At 39.2% G+C, this 17,500-nt stretch overlaps 1 protein-coding gene across 1 annotated transcript in view; it reads right to left on the bottom strand.

The window, feature by feature from the left end:
- Window positions 1-17,500, bottom strand: part of LOC110022921 — a 264,353-nt gene that overhangs the window by 128,887 nt on the left and 117,966 nt on the right. Inside the window, exons 22-26 of the mRNA XM_020722082.1 lie at window positions 15,880-16,047; window positions 15,718-15,792; window positions 15,170-15,634; window positions 14,737-15,084; window positions 14,517-14,648 (exon numbers count right to left, since the gene is read on the bottom strand). Of these exons, the coding sequence (XP_020577741.1) occupies window positions 14,517-14,648; window positions 14,737-15,084; window positions 15,170-15,634; window positions 15,718-15,792; window positions 15,880-16,047 (1,188 nt within the window). The remainder of the gene's footprint in view (window positions 1-14,516; window positions 14,649-14,736; window positions 15,085-15,169; window positions 15,635-15,717; window positions 15,793-15,879; window positions 16,048-17,500) is intronic.

Below are 17,500 nucleotides of genomic sequence, written 5' to 3'. Positions count from 1 at the left end.
TTCTTTTAGCTCGAAATTAAAAAAAATTATATAACTATTTATATAACAATATATTACATATATTATTTATATAATAATATATTATATATATTTATGTCTAAGTCTAAATCACAACATTTCATGTGGTAATGTAGTTAGTGCCTTTTGTGTATATTTGATTCAGGTTCGAATCTCACACTTTACATCTATTTTTCTTAATTTAATTTTAACGAGTCAGTTCCGAGCCGAAGACGAGCCGGACACGAACACGAATATTTAAATCGAGCCGAACACAAACACACTCTTCACGAGCCGATTTCGAACACGAACTATTTCGAGTGAACCGAACACGAGCCAAGCCTGAGCTCGCTCAAGCTCGGCTCGTTTACAGCCCTACCCATCTGCTATACGGATCTCTCTCGCGTTTCTATTTCCCTATTTCGTCTTCGTCTTCCAAACGACGAGGCAGGCTAGAGTTTTCGCATTTCTTTCCAGATGACGTCCTCGCCTATTCATGACGCCTCATTCGCAGTCCTTGCGTCGTCTCGGTCTGGCGACAGAGCTACTGCCCTGCTCGCAAAGTCTCAACTGCGTTCTCGTCTGTCGTTCTTGCCCCTCTTTTGCGATATTTTTTCACAGAGTGACAGACACAGGCCAAGGTGATGGCCTTAGGGGTTCTTTCTTGCGTCGCCTCTCTCGTCGATGATAACCTAGCTCTCGCCCCTCTTTCGAATATGTTTCCGCAACGTTACTACGATATTTTTGCTCTTGGCGTTGAAACCAGATTTCTCAAAAAAACATCCCGTAAAAACGGCAAACTTGCAATCTTTCTCACAAAGGCCGAGATCTCCACCCTAACTACATCCTACAACTATTCTTAGTAGATAAGTTTCTTTATAGAAACCCTAAACTTGAGCTAATTCGAAAAGATTTTGAGCAAATGAAGCTAAAAGGGGGTTGGAAGAAAGCTAAAAGGGGGTTGGAAGATAAGGGGGTTGGAAGATTGGTAAATTGGATGGTCGACACATTCTCGTTCAATTATCAAATGATGAAGACTACGCCCATTTGTTTGCGAGAAGACTCCTTCGAATAGACAACCAGGTGATGAAGGTTTTAAAATGGACTGTGAATTTTTACCCCCGTACTGAACCTCCTACCATTTCTTTTTGGCTGCGCTTCCCAGGTTTGAAGGTCCACCATTACGATCAACAGCTCCCTTTCGCTTTAACGATGGTATACGGTAAACCTCTCAAAATCGATATGCTTACAGTGAATCTAACTCGGCCTTCTGAAATCAGAATTTTGATAGAATGGGATATTACTTTACCTTTTCCGGAATAGATATAGATTGGCACAGAGCATCAGGGATTTTGGCAGCAAGCAGACTTGAACAGATACCTCTTTATTGCACCCACTGTCGTATGTTTGGAAACTCTCTTTCACAATGTTATCAAGTGCATCTGAATCTAAAACCTTCAAGTAAAAATGCTACTGGATCTGCCCCATTTCATACCTGTCCATCTTCCGGTCCCGAGTGCATTCCACAGACTATTGAAACACTGGTTGACACGATGTCGCCTCCCTCCCACTGCCGGAGACAATACTGTTTCTATTTTTTCGACTGACGTATTGGCATATGGTTTAATTAGGCATCCTACAGTCTCTATCACTGTTGAAAACAATACTGCAGAATCCTTACCTCCAAAGGATATTCTTCGGTTTGATAATCTGGATAGTATCGCAGCTCCACATCCTCAAGAAGCATCAGGTGTTGAGAAGACATGTTTACCATCTCTTCTGAATGAGAATGTTGTTACTGTTAGTCAGGAGTTGGGGGCTCGTCTTCTTCTACATGACCAACAATCTGTTGACCACACGGATCAGATGAGCCAGTCTTCGGATGAAGAATGGCAGGTATACACATCTAGTAAAAAAAGAAGAATGGAGACACACCACAGCTTGGGAACTTAATGGATGATACTTTAGTAACTTCGGGTAATGGAACGACACTCAACAATTTGTTAGCTGGCTCCGCTCTTAAAACCATAGGCAAAGGCACGACCAAGCTCGCTCGTCCCTAGCAACTTATTTTTTGTAATTTTTGAATTTTAGAATTTTATTTGTTTTATCATTTTTAGGATATTAGTGTCTATGTATCGTATGGGTAGGGCGCATTTATTAAGTCTTTTCATACAACCTTTATGTACCTTTTCAATTTCAATAAAATTAGCCCTTGGGCATTATATATACATATATGTATATATATATGTATGTATGTATACATACATCTATATATATATATATGTATGTATACATACATAGATATATATATACATATATGTATGTATACAAACATAGATATATATATGTATGTATATATATATGTATGTATGTATACATACATACATATATATATAGATGTATGTATACATACATAGATATATATATAGATGTATGTATACATACATACATATATATGTATACATATATACATATATATGTATACATACATACATATATATATATAATGAAATGGCCCCAAATCCAAGCTAGGGATCATAGAGAACATTTCTAGTCTAAATGACTACAATGCCTCTTCAAGGGACAAAATCATCCAAATAATGTAAGGCCTGACTTAACAAAATACACCCAATGCCATAACAAAATGAGTTTTTCACTATTGAGGTTGCATGTCTACCAATTTATAAGGCCGACTTGTGGGCTTTCTTAATCCCCATGGTCATTAGTCTCACAAATAAAACTTCCTTACCTTCCGGATTCCAAGTCCCAGACCTCTAGGCCTTTCATTAGTTGCAAGCCTGAATCAAATTAATTAGGTCGGCACAATGACAAGATGATGTTGGACTTTGGTACATGGGTGAGAAGTGAATGCATGCGAGGGAAGGGGGTGCAGGAGAAAAAGCAAAATCCCGTTTGGCGTGAAGCACCAGCTGGATCCGTATCCCGCGATTGTTGGGATTTCACAATTGTGGTAATTGACCTGATTAGTCATCAAACCCGGTAAGACTAGTCAAGCCTGCCGATTACAACAAAGACTTGCCGATTTTGAAAGGAGACGATAAGAGGAAATCACCCACTGTAACAACGGTGACCACCTACATGGAGGTGAAGTAATTTTTTTTTTACCAAGAAGTCACAAGAGATGAAAAGCAAACGTTGTATTGATTCATTATTGAGTATCATAGTATAGAGTGATTTAGATTTAAAGGTAGATTTACTGGATTTTGACAGACGCTGAATCCGAAAGAAATTATTGAGTAGCTCCAGATAATAGAACGAATCGGATACTGAAGTTAACCCAAACCACAATAAGAATAAAAATATTATTACTAAAATTCAAATAAGTTACAACGACGACTCTTCAAAATATAAAATAAACACTAACAAACATAATACAGGATCTAAGGGCGAGGGCGAGGGCGAGGGCGATGAACTCCGGTTGGCAATAGGTGTAGAGATGGTTGACAGACCATGACTGCACTACGGAGGCTGCTAGAAGGAAGTGTGGTAGCAAGGAATATCCAAGGAAGGCTGGCAGCAATAAATGAGGTTAATAGAAGGGGTTTTGGCAGTAGGGAAGAATGTTGGGAGAAGGTGCGGCGGCATGGAAGGTTGAGGGAGCAAAGGCGATAGAAGGGAAGGTTGAGGGAGTAGGGGCGGCAGTAGAGAGGGTTGTTGGGAAGAGGTTTGATAACAAGGAGGGTTGCTGGCAAGAGGGGTGGTTGCGGGGAAGATGAATACGATGAGGGATCGATAGAATAAACACCACCTCGGGGCAGCATACAGTCGGAGCACCACCTGTCAGCTGATACAACCTTACCAAGGGAAATCGCTTAACGGCGGGAATCTAAAATCAGAAACAATCAAAATTGAAGTCTAAGAAAGCAAATAGCATACATATAATAGATAATGGTAGATAGAATAGGAAGGGGATAAAATAAAAAAAGGAATAGAGAATGAGGGGAATAAAATAGGAAGGAAATTCCCCTATAAAAGAGAATCAAAAAGAAAAGAGGTGAGGCGCGAGAGCCGTAACTCCTGCCCAATGGCAACGGAAAGGAGGGTTGTTCTAGCCTCTTGTTGGACTGAAACTCTCCTCTACAGAACCATGTTGACCTCATTTTTAGTGGGGTCTTAGTTTCCTACTCCCATAACCCAAAATCTAGCCTTAGGAGTCCTTTGTTGACCATCCTAGTGGACTAGTAATGGAGCCCACCTCCCGTAGAGCTTTAAACCACTTCTTGACTCATTTTTGTGAAGAACTCGCATGAGTGGTTCCAAGCACTCAACTTCTAGTTGCAAGGGCTAAAGGTCAATATGTAGAGGGCCCAAAAACGAGTTCCTATAGGATCAAAAAGCCTAAAGTAAACCCTTTGTGACTCGAACATTCGCGAACGCCGCAATTTACGCATTCACTGCACCACACACGAATTTGACTTGATTTGACTTGTCTACCAGTGAATTTGTCTCGACGACCTCGGATGACGAAACGGACGGCACCGACGCGTCCGGAACGTCAACTTTAGCGCGCACAAATGACACATGACACTCGTATTGCTAGGGTTACGCACGCGCACAAATGACACAAAAATCAATGCATTTTTTAGAGAGCATGGGCCCATGCTCAATCCAGCTTCATTTCGAGTTTGACTTGGGCTGGATATGGGCTAAGCCCGAGCTAATTATGTCAGCCCACAAATTTCAAATTTCTAATTTCTAATATGTCATTAACTCCACAATAATCTGATATAATGAAGGATTAATTCTTTTCCAATTAAGCCTCCTCTGCGCAAGGAAGGTATTCAATTCCCCGACAAAGCTTTCAAGTAACGGCTCCTTAAGTCTTCGGCTATACTAATTAGCCTCGTATCTTCCTCCGCTCCACTCGCTCCCGCTCCCGTCTTTTTTTTCTCCCGTGCGATTAGCTCCTTCGTCCTCCCTCTCTCTGCTCAATCACGCATCCCTCTTCCTCGTGTAGAAGAAGCGACGCTCGAGACCCTTTCCCGCACCTGTCTGCTTTCCTCCCTGCACCGAAGAAACCCGCTCTCTGCTCGATCCCGTCTCCCACGCCGAAGCTGCAGACCCCGTCTCCTCTCTTCCTCGACTCCCTCCTCCCGCCCGGCTCACCTCTGTCGCTCGACACCGAAAGACTCGCCTCCCCTCTTTCGATCTAGAATCACTAGCCGCTCGCCTCCCTCTCGTTGGAGTGTTTTTTTTTCTCTACCAGAATCGCTCGGCCGACCCTCTTTCTCTCGCCTGTCTCACCCGAATTGGAGGTAGCAGGGGTAGAAGAGCAAGGAACACGACTTCTTCGAACTGTTGAAACGCTTGAAGCACAGAACCTCAACAATTGCATTAATCGGGTAACGAAGTCTTGTTTTATTCCCATACTTGCTCATTTTATTCAATACAGTTTTATTTATACAATATAGTCCATATAGGAAGATTTGTGTACATGCCCACTCAATTCATTTGCGTTTACATATCTAGCACCTGAAACTTCCATATAAATATGCATTGTACTCGTTTTTGCTGTTGCAATAAGATAAAACATTTACCTATCTTTTACAGTTAAAATACCTCTTTTCTATAAAAAGGTAAAGTGATATGTATGTCAAAATTAAAGTTTGAATATTAGATATGTAAATGTATATAAGTTTAAATGTATATAAGTTAATGTATATAAGTTTTTGTGTGCTATGTATATAAATCTACCATTACCCTTCAATAACTGCGTACAGGATTTAACTATCCTCTCTGTGTAGCTTTGATGCACTTTCGATGAAAAGAATGATGAATCTGTTTAGTCAAAGCTAAAGTTCTATCTACATTTAAATAGCTAAACAGAGTTAGTATTTAAATGTAGATAGAATTTCGTTTAGCTTTGATAGTGTGAAGTTTTACATTCAAATACATTTAACTTTAAACCTGTATTTGAATACAAATTAATTTTGTTTAGATTCAAACCCTAGATACAAGTTAAATACCAAGTTAAATGTATTTAACCTTAACCTTGTATCAAAGCTAAATGTATTTGAATTTAAACCTGTATCAAAGCTAAGGTTCTGTTTAAATTCTTGAATATAAATTTTATCAACCAATATTGAGATGGACTTGACTTAATGACTGATTTAACACTTCTCTGACTCAGTTTTATGCTTTATATCCTTCTTTGGGGGACATTTACATGCCTAGCACACTAACATTATGTATTTACATATCTCACCCTTAAAATTTAATATTTACATACAATGCACTTGGGTATTTTAAACCTATGCATGAAAAGGTGCATTTCACCGTCTAAAAATTAAGTTGATATTTTTTTTTTATGTGATAAGGATGAATTGGTTCCTGTAAATGTATAAAGTAAAGTTTTAGATATCGGAAATGTTAATACATATGAATTGTGGGGTATGCATGCAAGTCTCCATTTAATTTTTTTTGGTCAGCGAATCAGCATTATTGTTGTCTTGAAGAAGGATCGAGATGTCATTCTAGCTTGTCGTTTTTGTTATTCTTTGCCCTACACTTCCGTCGATTTGGGGCTTAACATATGCCGTTTGGAGTTGTTTTATGTCTCATCTTTGAGCTTTTAAAAATGTTTTTTGAAGCTTTTAAAAGGGGCTGATTTGAGAGTTGTTTTGAAAGTGTTGTCTTGGGTTTATATGGGGGTTTGAAGGTTTTAGAAACTAGAATTAATGTTTGGGTGTTGTTGGAAACTTGAAATTAATGTTTGGTTGCTGAAATTGTAGTTTGAGCCGCTTGAGGTAGCTTACAAGTGCTAGAATTAATGTTTGGGTGTTGTTGGAAACTTGAAATTAATGTTTGGTTGCTGAAATTGTAGTTTGAGCCGCTTGAGGTAGTTTACAAGTGTTGGAATTAACGTTTGGGTGTTGTAGAAAATTTGGAATTAATGTTTGGGTGCTGAAATTGTAGTTTGAGCTGCTTGAGGTAGCTTACAAGTGCTGCAAATTATTGTTTGGGAATTATCGTTTGGGTGCTGTAGAAAACTTGGAATTAATGTTTGGGTGCTGAAATTGGGGTTTGGACTGCTATAGGTAGCTTACAAGTGCTGTAAATTACTATTTGAAGGTGTTAAAAAAAGCTGTGAGAGCTTTTAGAGTGCTATGAGATATTTTGGAAAGTTGTGAGGCATGTTTAAATGCTGAAATTGTAGTTGGGCTGCTGTATGTAGCTTACAAGTGTTGTAAATTACTGTTTAGAAGTGCTAAAAATGCTGTGAGAGCATTTGGGGTGTTGTGAGAACTATTTGGTATTATTTGGAACATAGTTGTGTTGTTTGGGGCATTTTGCGGGCCAATTTTGGCATGGATTTAACACCGTTTGGGCACCAGGCACTATTTCGGAGCTGATTTTGAAAGCTTTGTCTATCGTTTTGGAGCCAGATTTGGAGAGTTTTATTTACTGTTTTGGGTTTCACTCATCATTTCAGCGCTTTTAGGCCGAGAGTTTTATTTACTGTTTTGGGTTTCACTTGATTATAATTTCAACGCTTTTAGGCCGATTCACTTATTGTTTTCCAGTTTTTCGGCTTTACTAGTTCTGGAAGTGGGTCGACCTCCTTCTTATTTTGTTTTATTTATTTTTAAATGGTTAAGTCAAAAAAAAGGAATTTCTGATTTAATTACTTAGAAGACACTTAGAAATATTTGAGGATTAGTTAAAAAATACTTAATCGAGAGTATAATACCTTAAATCACTTTAAGCACAAGTTAAAGTGTAGGCTTCCTAAATTTTAGAAGCACATCCTATATGAGAGTCCATCCACTACACCCTAGGTGTGAGTCCATCCACCTAATTCTCAGTATATACTTCCTAGATTTTAGGAGCATACCCTAGGTGAAAGTTCATCTACCTATTTGTCAGTGTAGGCTTCCTAGATTTTAGGAGCACACCCTAGGTGAGAGTCCATCTGTCTAATTCTCAGCATAGACTTCCTAGATTTAGGAGCACACCCTATGTGAGAGTTCATCCACCTAATTCTCAGCATACAGTATAGGTTCCCTAAATTTTAGCACACCCTAAGTGAACTTTCGTCCACCTAATTTTTAAATAAATAATGAAACTTAGGATTTGACCCTGATTCACAAACTGATTAGGACACTAGACATAAGGATGCACCGAGGCATAGTTCATGCTTCCTTAATTAAATCAACAGTGAAATTCTCACAATAACTTAACCTACAGTGAAACTCAGTGCACCGGGATTTGAGCTCGAATATTACGCTCAAATTCTCCTGACAATTGAGGAAATTTGTTAACGCCACATATGGATCATCGAACTAGGATAAGTTTAGAATATAGGTGGCGAGAACAATGACGATATTGTTTATGTGTGCTTAAACAAGGGATACGAAGTGGGATTATTAGAATGGTATCTCCTACCTCAAAGATCTTCAATAAGGGAGAGGGAAGGATCCATGATACTATTTGTCGATTATTGGTGAGATCGTTGCCCCCGAAACTCTTAGGTTGTCAGTAATTCTAGCACGATTAGAGTAACTAGTCTGTGGACTATACGACTTTACAAAATATTTACAAAAATAAAATAAGAATTTCTTTTACATGTTAAAAAAAACTCTGTATAAAAAAAACTTAAACAACAGCTTTTGCATGAAAATCTTTCTATGAAAATTTATAAGGGTCCACGGCTAGTCACTTTGATTTAGGTTAAGGACTATCTTTTGTAGATTGACAGGCTGGGAACTCTTGTGCTCTGAGCCCCCCCGCCCCGCTTTTACTAATGTCTTACACCCAGTCCTGATCTTTCATATGTTGCTAAGGGTTTCTTTTGCTCGTGATTTTTATGACTCATTTTTCTGACTATTCATGCTGGGTTTTCTCGCCTTGTTTATTTTTCATACGAGTTTATTTAAATCTGTCGCAAGTCATACTACGCTCGCAATATTAATCTTGCAATAGCAGGAGATGCCCAGGTGCGCTTTTACAGTTTATCTACAGCATTTTACTTCTCAAAGTAACTTTTATTTATTTGCAATTAGCTTATTCTGCATGCAAAACCAAAACTGAAACAAAACAAAACCAAATATTGACACCAAAACTGTGAAATATAAATCACTCATCTCAAATACTTAAATTCTGGAGATCACTACAACAGGAGCTTGGAGCCAACTTTGTGTGCAGCACGACGAGGAGCTTGGATAGAGCAACAAGAGAATCTTCTTTAGCATTCTCTTCTTAGCATAACAACAACCCATAAGACTTCGAGGTAGTCTGTCCGGCGCGACGTAAATCCTCACACACTCTCTTTTTAGACTCTTGTACAATCATGTTGTGCAGCGTAAGTCTTAACTCGCCTTAGGTTCTGAGGTTTTCGAGTGACATGACGTAAACACTCTTATCTCTGCGGGCTATTTGCGTTATGCAAATGTAAGCCCAAAAAAATAAAATTGGCATGATTGAATAATTGAATAATATCATCTTTAAAATGCAGACGCACAGTAGAATAGGTTGGGAAGTCACTAAGGATTTCCCTCAGAATCTGTGACATCTCCTACTTTTTCTTTCCTTTGAACTCCGGAAAATAAATATTCTTATTTGAGCCACTCTCACTTGTTTTCCTACGTCCTACCGTGAAAACTTAAACTTTGAAATCTTGAAGACTAATACCTTCGATCATTATCGAGAGTTTTCTCAAGTGACTCCCGTCATTTGAGATGTAATTAACTATAAGGTTTGCCTCTACAGGGAACTTGGAACACAGGTAAAATAAATTCTATATAATCCTTATATTAAATAAGGGAATTTGTCGGTGACACGTAAAAATTTCGCAGACCAGACGGATGTCACAAATCTCTTAGTTTGCAGGATTTTGGTCTATCGGTGAGGTCTACACTTATTTTTCGGGAAAGTGTAGTATTCACGGTATCGGGCACGATTATGCAAACTATTGGACGAATGAGATCCGTTTGGTCTCATTTTTCGAAAATTAAAAAATACTACTTTCAAAACTCAAACTATATATCTCTTATATTAAATTAAATTTCAAAATTATTTTCAATTTTCAAAATCATCAAAAAGTTGACCGACAAACCACTGGTCGGTTCAGCCACGACCCAACCTTTTGTCAGTCTCGCAGGATTGGGGCACCTTCGACATCATCTATCCAAACTTCTGAATTTTTGTAATAGGGTGTCAGATCCACAACATTTTAGTCCTCTGGCAGTTCGATCTTAAAGGCGTTGTAAATCAATTTCTGAAGTATCCTAAATGATCGGTCAGCTCAGGATTTGATTTTTATGAATGCGCCTACTAGAAATCTTTCTTCTGCCAAATCCGTACGAGATCTCCTCGAAAAGTCAAAGTTTTTCTTATCTTGTATGCCTGTGCTTGGTACTTGTGATCTTAGTTAGCAATCTCTTTTTCGACTTCCCCGTGGAGTTTTTGAATCTCATGCACTTGTTCCTTGGTATCCTCACTATTCTCTAACGTCGATAAAAGCAGTACAAATTCCAGTGGAGTGACAGGGTTGCGCCCGTGCATGACCACAAATGGGGTGCGGTCCGTGGTCTGACATACTAATCGGTTGTACGCAAACTCAGCTTGCACTAGAGCCAAGTCCCGCTGCTTGATATTCTTCCCAACAAAACAACTCAGCAGATCTCAAAAGCTCTTATTTACTACCTCCATCTGACCGTTCGTCTAAGGGTGAGCTGCAGAACTGAATTGGAGCTTAATGTCTAATTACCCTCACAAATTCCTCCAGAAGTGGCTAAGAAACATGACATAGTTTCACAATTTCTCTGAAGTACAACTTAGCGATGGGTGAGGCATCCAGTGTCTTGTGAAAAATTATGAAATGTGTCATCTTCAAGAATCAATTCACAACGACCGTGACTGAATCATTTATTTCACAATGTCCTCAGAAGTCCCACCACAAAGTCCATGTCAACGACCACCCATGGCGTCTATGGTACTAGTAAGAGGGAGTATAACCATGCATTTTGCCCTTGATTTTCTTCATATGATAAGTTCATTACTACCTGACATGTTGCCTTGCATCTCTCGTTAGTCGGTCCCAGAAGAAGTGTTCTCTCATGAGTGAGAGAGCCTTGTCCCTGCCAAAATGCCTGGTGAGTTCTCCATTGTGGCTTTCCTGAACAATAGATTCCCTCAACGAACATCTTGGAATGCACATCATTGTGGCTTTCCTAGAACTACTCTCAAATTTTCCTGAAATCCTCATCCGTCTTGAAAATCTCCTTTACTACCTCTAAGTCCAAGACACGAGCCCGCATTGCAGTGATCTCCTACACAGTTTTGACTCTCCACCATGTGCTTAAGCACGAACTGAAATGAAGTTGGAAACTCAATCCAAGTTGCGTGTCGATCCTTCAACTTTATCTGTTGTTCAAGAATTTCAACGCTTCCTGGATTGTGAATAATGTGAACTCGTTCATCAGCAAAAACAAATTTAGTGTTCAAGACCTCTCACTACAACATAAAACACATTGTCGTGCATCGATTATTTCCTCCGGAATCATTCAGCTTCATACTAAAAATAACATAGAATTTTCTTTATCACCAAGCTCCTAAGGTAATTTCTAATGTTGTGGTTCATCCCTCATGTCTAGTCATTTGTTGGTGGGTACACTTTGAAATGAATTTAATATTCGAATAACTTTATATTACCATCTAGAAGTATCTAACAAGCTTCACATTTGTGACATGTTGAACAACCACTTTCAATGACAACCACCCAATAGGTAACCCGTCAATCAGGATGTCTGGTAATTCCGTCAATATGGCTTGTCCCTTCTCAGGTATAGACTCTTAAGACTCACTATCTTCTAAAACAACTACTATTAATTTAGTTGGAGTTGCTCTCATGGGATCATCTAGAACTGTTGGTGTCTCTTAAGTTGAGAATCCTCTCTGAAATTATCTTCTCCTTGATCATTGTTTATTTATTCAGCTGCTCCTCAATCAGTGAAAGAGATCATTCTTCTAATTATTTATGGCTAGTACAAATTTGGGAATGTGGATTGTTTCTGCCTATTCTCTACTATGGACTAGTGTCTCAGGCGGGGTCAGTTTGGATGCTATGTTGCCTATGCTCTTGTTGATTCCTGGGTTGAACTCTGCCTGTGAGATGCCACGATCACCCGTTGATGATGACTCTCTACATTTGAAACTAGAGTTTGAACATCCTGTATGTAAAGAACTAGTAGGTATTGGTGCTGCATCACTCGTTCCATCTTAGACCAGGTCGTAAGTTTACCCTACGCTTCTCACTGTCGGACTTCAAGTTCTCCTACCAAAAAGAATACACTCTTCCTTAACTTGTTGGTGGCCAGTGTCACAATTTTATCCAGTGGGACATCTTGACACTTAAAGACACATTCCAAGGTTTAGAGTCACTATATAAAATCGTGTGAATCCATGTAGTCGTTGAAATATGTCAAAGACACCATCACCTCAAAATCTTGACTTCTCAAATATTTAATGTCAAATCTGGAGGGCAGTGATCCTTTATCTCTCAAATCAAATGGAGTTCGGGTGACCCTTATGAATAGTCTCCTTTCCTCAATTTCATCGAGCCGTTGTAGCGATGAAGTTGTCGTTGTATCTCCTCCATGATAAACTCCTGATTGGCATCTAGCACTTGTCTCGGCAGTGGTGTGACTAAAAATTGGATTTTGGGTATGTGAAAGAGGGTATATAAGAATGTATAGGGTGGGAAAATCTTTTAGTGGTTGGTCTGAAAAACCAACAAAGAAAAGGAAATTTTGTGTAGCGATAGGGTTGGGTATAAGTGGATACTGAAACCTTAGTATAGGATTAAGGTTAGGCTAGCTCTGATACCAAATAATATTGGAGTTAACTCAAATGACAATAAGAAAAAATTATTATTACTAGAAAAGCTACTGGACAACTACAATTTTAGGAAAATAACAGCACACACAACACATAAAAAGCGACAAGAGTGAATCGAACGTGGTGGTAGTGTTTGTGGCTGGTGGGGTTCCGAAAAAGGTGGCGGTAAAATGGGGGAGATGGAGCAAGCAGATGGAGGAGGTGATAGCGGAACAGCAGGTCCTTGCTGTCTTATGCAGCAGCAAGGAGGATGAGGGCTGCAATGCAAATATGAAAGCGAATAGAGGTGATTCCAGGCAATGGAGCCCCCACCCGTGAAGGTTGGAAGTGAGGGAAAAACAACCAAAGGAAGTGATCGGGAAAGCTGGACAAGTAGATCCAAGCAAGAGAGGAATGGGAGAAGTGATCGGGAGGGCTGGAGGTGACAAAAAAGAGAGGTTGGAAGACAAAAACTACAGGTGAACAGAAAAAAGACGCTGTTTCGGGTGACGGCAGCGAGGGGGAATGATGACAGTAGCAATGGGGTGCGGGGGACAGCAGGATAGCAAGAGGATAGCTGTTCGAGGCTGTCCGGTGCTGTGGCAGCGAGAACAGGCAGATAGAATTGGAAAATTGCGGTGAAAAATAGCAATGACTGTTGTTCTTGGCCTCTGCAGCAATAAAGGCAAGTCAAAAGAGACGTAGGGAAGGATGTGGAAGGGGATAGAAAAGAAAATCACCACCTGGAGATCAAAATACAGCCGAAACACCATCTGGAGACCAAGATACAGCCCTTGAAGGGAAGAAGAAACGCAAGTAACACACCCGAAACAAAATACACCAAAGCCTAAACCTAAAACATCAGAAAATCAAAATATATAATAACAAGACAACAAGGAGTTGCCCAAGATGACCAGCCAACGCCACGTCATGAAAAAAACCTGGACCGGTTCGTTCCTGGTACAGCAGATTTGCAGAAGCGCATCCCACCCCAAGTCAAAATGGTAGACACTTCAAATGAACAGCATGAGCACTAGCGCTTGAAGTTTGCAACCTAAACCATGAAGGGATCATGGGATAAAAGTATGCCAACGTAATTTTAAGGAACAAAAACAATTTACAAGCATATGTGCAGCAGCCAGCATGTATGAGATAAGAAAATTACTTCAATTTGACTGCTTAAGAAGTCTGCCAAGCATTTAGTTCAGATTTTGAGAAATCATATAAGATAGGTATCATACCAACTCACAGGACAAGTTAACAAGTAATAAATTACTCCAAGAAAATATTAACAGGCAAACATAAAAAAGGGTAGGGGCATCAAAATTGACCCAACACGCCTGCACAACTTGAACTTAACTTGAAAATTCCGGTTTAGGGTTGACCCGAATATTTTTTGAGTCGGATTCGAGTCAGATAATTCAACCCGTTTATTATTCGGATCGAGTACAAGTCAAACCCAAAAACCCAAAATTAATCTGAATAAACACGAAATTCCGGGTCAATTTTGGTTAGCGGGTCAAGCTCGGGTTTGGGTTGGGTTTCGGTCTTACTTTTTGACCCTTTTATTATTCAGGTAAGGTCATTGGCGGTTTGTACCCGAGCATAGCCCGCTGACCCAAATTAACACCCCTAAAAAAATGAATGGGAACAAATTTAAGAGAAAGATTGAATTGTACCTCAACAAATGATTTTCCACCTGGATTTCTCATGTCGCAAACCCAAAAATATGAATGACTTTCAGGCAGAGTGTCATCACTTATTTTCAGGTTACCAAGAGCAGCTTTTATACTAAAGGAAGATGAAAATACCTAGAGGACCAATGAACTTCAAATCAATCCAAAAGCAAACAAAAAACAAAGATGGAAGAAACAATACATGCTAGTAATTTCTACAAACCTTGATATCAGCAAGCAAATTACTCTGTGACAAAGTAGCAAGAGAGATCCCATCCTCATTCATCAAAAATATCTGCGCTGTGGCCATATTAAGTGACAGGTAAAATATGATTCGGGTTTTTCCTTTGCCTAGAAACCCTTTCGCAACTGGCTCCTGAATAATGTTGTTATTAGGATCATCAACTGATTCTAAATTTGAAGTGTTACTAATGGCCTTGGGAGACTTGCTAACATCCCCAGTAGGATCATGGATCCTTTCATCAGAATTAATAGAATTAACAAATCCCAATATTGCAAGAATTGTTGGGCGATGACAAAAAAATGACAAAGTAGCCAATGTGATTACAACCTGATAGGAAGATCAAATCTTGCAAATCTCAACGATAACGAATTAAATCAACAAAAAAACTTCAGGAGAAAAAGCATAATCTTACTCTATTATCCAAGTTATTGTAATGAGGAGAATCCTGCCCATACAAAACCATTTGTGCTTTCACAAAACTATCTATAATAACAGCAGTTTCCAAATTTGAACTTATATTTGCAATATCTGTAGTGGGGATTAAGCCGGGAATTCTTCTGAAGCTGGGAGGCTTCATAGAAGATCTTAAAGAGAGAGAAGAGGCTAGAGCAGGAAAATATTCTGACATACTACCACTTCGTTGTGTAGGATTCAAAACAACATCATCAAGTTCGTCTGATGCTTCAAAAAACTTATCTTCATTGTCAGCTTGATTTAGTTGATCAATATCCCGTATGGTTTCATTTGTATTCTTTATGAAAGATCTTGCAAGATATCTGGGTAAAGCAGCTCTAGCAAGTTGATATTGATCTAATATATCAAGTGATTTTAATAGGGTACCAATATAAATTATATCTTCCCTAAGTGAAAGCTCAACCTGTTCACCAGTAAGTAAAATTATAAAGTGAAAGAGCAACCTTTAAAATGATGACAAGAATACAATTCAATTAAGATACATACCTGACCACCCAATGCACGGAACTCAAACAATTGGTTTTCATTGCCAAGCAGCACTTTTTTAAAATTTAAATTTCCCTATTCATAAGAAAGAATCAGTTTAGAAATAGTTGGAACTTTATTTAGAACTTTTTTAAGTTCACAACAACAAGAATGGGATGCTACCTCATAATTACTGCTAAAACAAACCCGTAGTTCATCAAGGACGCCGGTAACAAACATTTTCTCAATATTCCAGCCCTCTGAGAGTACCTTGCTATCAGAGGATTTGGCGGCTGTAGCATCGGGGCTAGATGGCATCTCAGAAAAGCCAGTGATGGAAGCAGCCGAACCCTACAACAACAGCATACAAAACTTCTTTAAAGCTTGTAAATGAAGTTGGCAGAAATAAAGCCACATGTAAATAAAATTAAATTTTCGAATAGGAAAGATAAAAGTTGAAAAGTATGTCGAGCCAACTTCTTTGAAATCACAAATTACCAAAAAGCTAAAAAAAAGAAAAAAATGTAAAGAAATAAGCTTTATATAGCACTTTATGATGCCGTAATTAACCCACAACCACAACAGAATAAAAATATTATTGTTCAAATTCAATAGGGATTACAAATAAAGACAATTGCAAAAAAAAAAAACAGCACAAACAAAAAAACCCTGAGGCCGAAGATCAAGAGTGGTGGGTTGCGTGTCCAGATTGTGGAAACAGAGCGGTAGATGTTAGAAAGGTTTAACAGCAACAAGAGAAAGGTGCTCTGGAGGCTGGACAGCAAGCAAAAAGTTGTGGCATGTGCGGCAGCAAACGGGAACTAGTTTGGTGCGGCTGGACAACATGCGTGTGGAGCAGGGAGGGCAAAAGCAACCTGGAAGTAGGGAGAGGCAACATCAATAAGAAGGGGGGGAAGGGAAAGCAGTAGCAAGCAAGCGAAGGGGAAAAGTGAAAGAAATATGCAGAAGTAGCACCAACTAGAAGCGGGAATCAGTCAGAGCACCACTTGTCCTCGGATACAGCCTAGCAAAATAAAAGACGTCGACAGCAAAAAACCGAAGCAAAAATTGATCTAACACACAAAAAATAACATATATATAGTTTTAGGGTAAAGATGAGTGGGCCCCGCACTACATAAAAGGGAACCAAGTGCAAGGAAGAACCGCCCTTCAGTTTGTTCTGGTTGTTCAAGAACTTTAAAGCCTCGTGATCAATATATAAGGTCAACTTATTAGTCAACAAGTAGTGAATCCAATGCTTAAGAACTCTCACGATCGCATAGAACTTTTTGTCGGACATCAAATATTTTCTCCTAAACTCATTCACTTCTCCTTCAAGAATGATATGGGGTGGCCTCCCTGACTCAATACTGCTCTGGTTCTTACGTTTGAGGCGTTACACTCCACCTCGAACAGTTGATCGAAGTCTAGTAATGCCAATACTGGTGCCTACGTCGTCATCTCCTCCAATGTACCAAAACTGGACTGAGCTATATTCATTCATTGAAACAACTCCTTCAAAATTTTTGTCAAGAGAGTTGTGATGGCGTTGAAGCTCCTGATGAATCTCCTATAGAATGATGTCGAGCTAAAAAATATCTCAGCTCGATAAATGAATGTGGGGCCCACCAACTCACGATGCTATTGATATTTGTGGGATTCATCTGAATGCCTGCACTGGACACAATATAGCCCAAAAAACATACTTATACCGTCAGGAAGTGGGACTTATTTGGGTGAGTGTATTATTTCTATGATAGCAAAATCTCGAAGACCGTCCTCGAATGTTGTAAGTGCTCCTCCT

Source organism: Phalaenopsis equestris, unplaced genomic scaffold (genome assembly GCF_001263595.1).
Source record: "Phalaenopsis equestris unplaced genomic scaffold, ASM126359v1 Scaffold000203, whole genome shotgun sequence".
In the NCBI taxonomy this organism is placed as follows: Eukaryota; Viridiplantae; Streptophyta; class Magnoliopsida; order Asparagales; family Orchidaceae; genus Phalaenopsis; species Phalaenopsis equestris.
This window is presented reverse-complemented; position numbering and strand designations above follow the sequence as displayed.